Here is a 7,370-nt window from a genome sequence, read left to right on the forward strand (position 1 = left end):
GGGGGGTGGGGCTCAGTGAATACCAGTTAGGGGTCTGGACCAGGATTCTAGATATAGCGGGCACCACGTCGTTGACCAGCTGAGAGCCCTCGGGTTGGCCAGGTGGACAGCTGTCCTCTTTGCTCTGCCCCAGGGGAGCCGGCTGAGGGGCTGAGGATGGAAAGCGTCAGGGGCTTCAGTCCAGCCCCCTTCAGGGGTAGTTACTGCACCTCCTGGCATGGCGTCCTTTACAAAGGCCATTCCCCACAGTGTTAACAACCCCTCCCAGGCTGGCACCGACTGTGTGGCAAGAACTCCACATACATCAGCTCGTTCCATTCCACAGCAACCCAGGGAGCTAGGAACCTTCACTATCCTTGTTTTTAGGTGAGACAATAAAGCCCAGAAGAGTTAACTTACCCAGAGCCACTCAGCCAAGGAGTGGAAGGTAAGGCGTCTGAGGGTAGAGCTTCCCAACTCAGGCCTTCCACCTCCACTCCTCTGAGGGGCCATGGATAAGTCCCTTCCCTGACACGACCTGCTGTCCCCACCTGCAGAGGAGGGCTGGCACCCCAGGACCCATGCACTGTACCATGGGGGAGGGGGAGCCCTGTGACCTGATAAAACACCTGTTTCCTCCACCAGAGCCTTGTTTGTACACAGCAGCAGGAAGCAGCCAGTCACAAGGCATGAGGGAGCGTGACTGTATGGCTTCGGGACCGCAGCTGCTCCCCCTGCCCCTCCACGCGGCTCTGTGCCCACCCTGCTCCACCCGGACCTCAGCTGTTGTGTGACTTGAAACCACTGCCCCCAGAGCTCATTCTCACAGCTCAGCTAAACCTCCCTTCATGCAGGGACAGGGGGTGGGAAGTGATCTCAAGAGGACCCAGGAGGGCATGGGCTGCCAACTGCCCATGAGAAGGGACCACCAAGACCCCGCCTCCCACTCCAACCCCACTCATATCTAAGTCTCAGGGCACCTGGGGAGGTGGGCAGAGCTGGTATGGACAGCCCTGTTTACTGCCTGTGACAGCTGGTTCGGGAAACCCTGTTCAGGCCCGGGGAGGAACACCTGGGTGCTAGCGGCCGACACAGGGCTCGCCGTCAGCCCCTCCCTCTGCTCCTGAGCTGGAGGCACGGATGGGCAGTCCTAAGCTGCGGCCGAGATGGCAGGTGGGGCAGGTCTGCAGGACGGGCGGGCCTCCTTCAGGGTGACTTCCTAGGCCTGAAAGGCATCACGGAGGCCCCCCCTGAGAGTTTCCACCCTGGGGGTATGCGGGTGTGGGGGCTGCAGATTTTCCAAATACCACACAGCCCTCCAAGTCAGGAAGGAATCCAAGTCAAAATTACTTTTAAGTCTCACTGCCCAGCTCGAACCTATAAAATGAACAACAAAAGAGGGGAAACGCCATGTGGGCTGGGCTTGGGCTCTGCCAGGAACCCTCTGTGAACTGGGGCCATGGGGAAGCAAAGCCGCGATTCCTTCCTACCTCTTGAGCCCACAGTTCTCACACTTTGCTCCAGGAAAACAATCAGTGAGCATCATTCCCACTGGTAAAGAAGGCAACCCGTGAGAAAACTAGAAGTCACATGAGGGAGAAGCGAATAATAAACATGAGGGGAGACAAGCAAAGAAGCCACACGTGGGCACTGCCCGGGGTGCACCCCACACCCTGGAAGCACTGGGACGAGACACAGGAGGTTGTGCACAGGGGGACCATGTGAGAAGAGCTCGGAATGGTTCAGAGGCTAATGGCCACAAGGGTCTTTCCCCTTTTTTCCCTTACAAAATAGCTTCAGCCCCTAACATATGTAAAGGGCTTCTGTATGGCTAGGGAAGGAGGGGCCTCTTTCAGACAAATCTCTAGGGTGGTAGGAGAGGATTCTCAGGACAGAATGAGTGGCTGTGGCTGTGGCTCCCAGCCTGGTCCCAGGATTCACACTTTTCCTCCCAAGAATCCCGGGGTGAGGAAGGCATCGAGGAGGGGCCCATATACCCAAGTCCCCACTCCAGCGTTCAGACCCCAAACTCTGTGGCCCAAAGTAGAGTTAGTACCACTGAGCCACCACTGGTCCCAGAGGGGCCAGGGCAGCAAAGGAAAAGGGATCAGTTGTGGCCAAATCCTGACCCCCAAGCCCACGCACACTGGCACCTTCCTGGGCACGTCCCTGATACCCCTGCCTCTAGTCCTCACTCCAACTCTGGGAGGAGGGCTTACTACTCTCGTTGTGCTGAGGAGGAAACTAAGGCTCAAAGATATTTCTGACACATGGGCCGCCTCTGGCCTGAGCATGGCAACTGCATCATAAACCAGTGCCAACCTCCTTGGCCTGAAATGCTGCTAGGGTGGGCAAGGCAGCTGAGGCCTGGGGCGGGGTGTGATGGAGGGCCCCACTTGGATGGTCAGAGCCAAGTATCTCTGAAGAGGTAACATCTGAATACGCCCTGGGTGAGGAATGAGAAAGTGGCAGTGAGGTGAAGAGCTGAAGAGAATGCCAAGCTGAAGGAATGAGTGTGAAGGTTTTGAGGTACAAAGAACTCAGTGTCCTGTCAGGGCACTGGGGGGCTGCTTTTTAGGGAGAGAGGAAGAGTGTGGTGCAGATGAGGAGGGGCGGTCAGCAGGGGCTGGCCACCTAGGCACTAAGGCTGTGCTGAGTGGCTCAGATTTTACTCCAAGACCAATGGGAGCCTCTACAGGGTTTAATCCGGCAAGAGGTGCGATCTGACTTTTGTTCAGCTCCTTGGGGATCCTGGATTGAGGGTGAGGGTTAGGGTGGGGACCCAGGTCTGTCAGAGGGACTATAGAGGTGGCTGCCCTCCTAGGGGAGGGATGGTGATGGTTTGGGCTTGGGGGTGGCAAATTCAATAGAGAAGTAGATGATCTGGGATGTCTGGAGAGGAGCCCAGATGCCTGCCAGTCCCCGGTGTCTTTATTTGGCAGACTACTCCTTCAAGGAGCTGCTCAGCAGACCCTCTCCCACAGCCCAGGAGGGGCCAGGTATGCCCAGGACACTGCCAGCTGGCCCTTTTGTAACAGGACTCTTCTGGCCAGGGATCTAAGTCTATTCATCTGTCTCCTCCGCTCAGCTGGGCACTCTCAGAGAGGCTGCTTCTGGTCCATCTGGTACCCAGCCTGGTGCCAAACTCATTCACCCCAACCAGGGCTAGTGACCAACCATCACTAACCCTCCCCCGCAAGGCCTCAATGCTTGTCTTCTGAGGGGTGTGGAGGGCTGGGTGGGTGCATCTCTGCAGAGCTCCCCAGGACAGGCTGGCCATGCGTCAGCAGCACTTCCTTCCTCTGCTCAAGTCTTGCTATTACCCTCACCTCCTGCTCCCCCAGGCTCGCTTGCACGATCCTCACTTGGACTTCAGACCTTGGAGTCAGAGAATGTGAGCCCAATGGCCAGGAGCCCAAGCATGAATCCACTGCTTCAAGTGGGCACCTCCACCTCAGAGGTCTCGGGGCATGCCCAGACACCAGGATGGCACAGGGAAACAGCCCCAAGTCCCTGCAAGAGCCAAAAGGCTCAGCTCAACTATTTTTTTTGGGAATTGAGATGTAATGGTCACTTGAAATTGACCACTTTAAAATACACAATTCAGTGGCTTTTAATATGCTCACAAGGTTGTGCAACCATCCCCATGATCTAATTCCAGAACATATTCATCACCCCAAAAAGAAATCCCATACCCATTAGCAGTCACTCCCTATTCTCTTCTTCCCTGAGCCCCAGCAAACATTCCCCTACTTTCTGTCTCTGGATTTGCCTATTCTGGGCATTTCATCTAAATGGTGAAAGGCCCACCAGCTTTCTGGGCCACAGACAGCAAGCGGAGCCCCTGGAAGGGGCCAGAAGAGTGACGAGGCCTCATATCCTTTCTGAGATGAGAATTTGCACCAAACTGTCAGTTCTGCACATCCTAGAGTCTGAGTTTCCCTAAGGAGTGATGCCTCACTCATCCCAGAAATCCCTCAAAGTCTGGCCCAGGACCAGGTCATTGCCCTCCCCACTACAATCCCAGAGCGGAGCAAACAAAACAAAACAAGCAGTGGCTACGGGGCTAGGTTTGTCTGCAAACCTACATGAGGCTCCTGAAAGACATTAGCTGTGAAATTAACTTTGACCTAATTTCCACTTCCAAAAACAGAGTTTGCGAGGAGCCAAGTACCAAAAAGAAGAAAAATCTCCCTCTACACCCCTCTGGTAGCTCCTGACAAGATTCCAGTCTGCCTACTTTGAGGTATCCAGCGTAGTAGCCACATGGGCGTTCCATCCAGACAAGGGCAGAGGAGGTCCCTGGCATGGGTTTTCCCTACTGTCAGGGAAGGTCAAGCGATCGGCCTTAAGCTCCCCAGCACAATTGTTGACCAGTTGATTCTCTCAGAGAGGGCAAAGAGCAAGAGGGGCCTAGTTCCAAAGCCCATGGGCAGGGGCTGGGCAGCGTGTCCTCTGTTCCCTGAAGATGGCCTCAGGAAAACACAGCATTGGGGGAAAAAACCTCCAAAGGCAATCCTTCCTGAGGACCTCACAAGGGGCTCCTAACCCACTGTAAGAGTATCTTTCCTCATTCTAGACACAGGAAACTTGAATCACATGATAAATGGGTTCCCAAAACACAGGGTCAATTAATTTTGCCTTTTAAAAGCTCACCATATTTTAAATGTCCACATAACTCTTCTAGTAACACAAACACCTACTACTCTTCTAGCTGTTCCTTTGTAACAGGTTTGCTTAAAGGAGGGCCCCCCATATTCACGTACATCTTCCTCACCCAGCGTCTCCCCAGTGCAGGCCCTCCTGTGCCTCTGTTCTTGTCTCCGGCCCTACGGAGCAGCCAATGCCAGGGCACAGAAAGTCAGCTCCAGAGCCTGCCCTCTTCCTGTGAGCCCAGAAGCCAGGCTGTGGGAGGCAACGGCAGGCTGGGGAGGAGGACAAAAGGATTCGCCCCTATAAGAGAGAGTGTGACGCACAGAAACGCATCTGCTGCAGCTTGAGAAGGATCTCAAAGTTTAAAAGATAGCTGATCCAGGCAAGGGGAGTGGTGGTGTGCCTGTTCCAGCCCCCGCTCCCCTCTGAGTCCTGACTGCTGGAGGCAGCCGGCCATCTGCGACACTCTGACCAGTATAAGCTAAAGGACACCAAATGGTTCCATCACCACACCCTTGTGGAGAACAAGGCACTCCCACTCTGGGCGCTCCCCTACCACTTGCCCAGACTGTGAAAGGAACTCAGAAACACCGCCTTTTCCCTGCACCTCTGTGGCATCACAAGACGCTGGAGGGAACCTGCCTGCGAGGTCTGTTTTGAGCCTTTTCTTTAGTTTTGATTATGAGCAACCCCAGCCTCCCGTCAGCAACTCAGCTACTGGTGTTTAGGCAGTGGTGGGTTATGTCCCACCACCTGGGCCCAAGTCTAAGAGTTTATACCTTGTAGGGAGCCCCCAAAGTATATTTGTTAATAGCAGGCTCATGGAAGGTAGAGGTCTCTGGGGAGAGAGCTACTGTGTCAGGTGGCAAGGTCGGAAGGCAAGCAAGCCCCTTCCCCCACAGACTTGGAAGGAAGCAAATACCTCACAGACAGGAGCCAGAAAGCGACAGACCACTCAACCAACCAACGTGTTCCTTTACAGATGAAGGAACGGGGGTCCAAAGGGCAAGGAGCTTATTTCCAGTCAGCTGTTTACCAGGTTTTCCATCTTGGGTTTCTGGAGAGAAGCCCCAGTCTACTTTTTCACGCCCCACCAGCTTCAGCATGAAACTGCTTTCAGAACCTACCCTCCTCGCTCTTGATCGGAAAGAGCCTGGCAGTCACTCTCCACCCTCTGGGTGACGGGTGACCCCCCACCACTAGCATATGAGCTTCCCCCTGCTGGCCTGACCTGCACGAGGGTCTATGTTTGCACCCAACACCCACCCACCACAGACCCCAGGGCCCTTTCAATGTATTCTCGAAGCTCTAATCTCACCCCTGACTTGGGCCAGCTGAGCAGTCTGGAACTCTAATCTGAGTTTATCGTTAAGCACAGCTTTACTGCTGCCCCGAAGCACTCAGAAAAGGCTCTTCACACTTTAGGTCATCTGCACCAATGGGCAGAAAAGCACGGTTTGTAATGATCTTGCAGTCTTCTCAAAGCACTGAGTATTTGCAAATTGATTAAACAGGCCCCTAACTGACACTACTGATTTGAAACACCTTTGCAAGCCCTTCCTGGTGCATTTGAGACCAAGCCAGCTTCTTAAAAACCTAATTTCCCCACATTGTGGTCGGGTTCTTTCTCTGGGAAGGCCACATTCATGCCAACAAGGACAGAACGAGTAGGAGATGTTTCTCCTGTACAACCAGAAGACCTGAAGCAGCCCAGCTTTTCTACCCATTCCCCCCACCTTGGGACTTAGTGGGAGAAGGCTAACAGCAAAACTCAAAACTCCATGCCACTTACACCACCCTGAGGAGGGGTGGGTGATCTCAGCTTAAAAGTTCTTCAAGAAGATGCCACCCCAGCATCACCAAGCTCCAAGACAGAGCCAGCACCTGCTAGTGACCAAGCTGGGAAGACAAAAGCCAACCGCTGGAGGTAAGTGGGGGTGCTTGCGGCTGTCCTCTTTCCTTCAGGAACGATCTCTTTCTGGTTCAGATCCCACTGGGTGTGTATGGGGAAAAGGACGAGAACAGCGTTCTCCTGTATCTATTTTGTTCTAGGTAAAAGTCACTTCTTGCCCATGCCTCACATACCTGATGAAGGAGGTAGCAGGCACAAGGCGGGATGGGCTGCTGGGGCCACTTACCAGCGGGGGCTGCGGCTGGGGGTGCTGCCCTGCTCCCGAGGGGGGCGGGTAGTGCATGAGCAGATTGAAGGCGGAGTAGACGGTGTCTTTGTACATGCCGCTGGTGCACTCCGGGGCCTTCAGGCCTGGAAAAACCACAGCTGGTCAGAAGCGCCAGCCCGGGGCGGCTGGGGCTGAAGGCTGTCTGCTCGATGGAGAGAAGATCAGAATTGCCAAGGGGTCCCCTTCAAGTTCCTGACTTGAAGGGCTGGGGCGGGGGGGTCCCCGCAGTGCCAAGGTTTGACGAAGGACCCCGAGTTCGGGCCTCCCTTCCTCGACCCCAACTCTGCCCTCCGGCCAAGGAACCTTGGCCAGCGCTTCCTCCTCAAGACGGGGGATTAGTCAAGTCACCTGGACAGGAGGGGAGGCGGAGATGGCGGGGGTCTGTTTACTCCTATAAAGGTCAGGGCACCGGAAGTGACTCGAGCCTGGCGGCGCCCGGGAAACCCGCCCCCCACTCCCCCACCCCCTCGGTTTTACCGCCTCCTCGAGCTGCCGTGGGGGGCGGAGGGAGGCACCCCCTCGGCTTCCTCCCGTACTCGGCGGCCCGGGTCTCCCCCC

The 7,370-nt window shown here is 55.2% G+C and overlaps 1 protein-coding gene across 1 annotated transcript in view; it reads right to left on the reverse strand.

Moving 5' to 3' along the window:
* TCF7 (transcription factor 7 (T-cell specific, HMG-box)) overlaps positions 1-7,334 on the reverse strand; it is a 31,684-nt gene extending 24,350 nt beyond the window's left edge. The window contains exon 1 of the mRNA XM_010844626.1: positions 6,771-7,334. Coding sequence (XP_010842928.1) covers positions 6,771-6,866 — 96 coding nt within the window. The 5' untranslated portion in view covers positions 6,867-7,334. The remainder of the gene's footprint in view (positions 1-6,770) is intronic.
* Positions 7,335-7,370: the final 36 nt, after the last annotated feature.

Source organism: Bison bison, unplaced genomic scaffold (assembly GCF_000754665.1).
Source record: "Bison bison bison isolate TAMUID 2011002044 unplaced genomic scaffold, Bison_UMD1.0 scf7180017864203, whole genome shotgun sequence".
NCBI classification, from domain to species: Eukaryota; Metazoa; Chordata; class Mammalia; order Artiodactyla; family Bovidae; genus Bison; species Bison bison.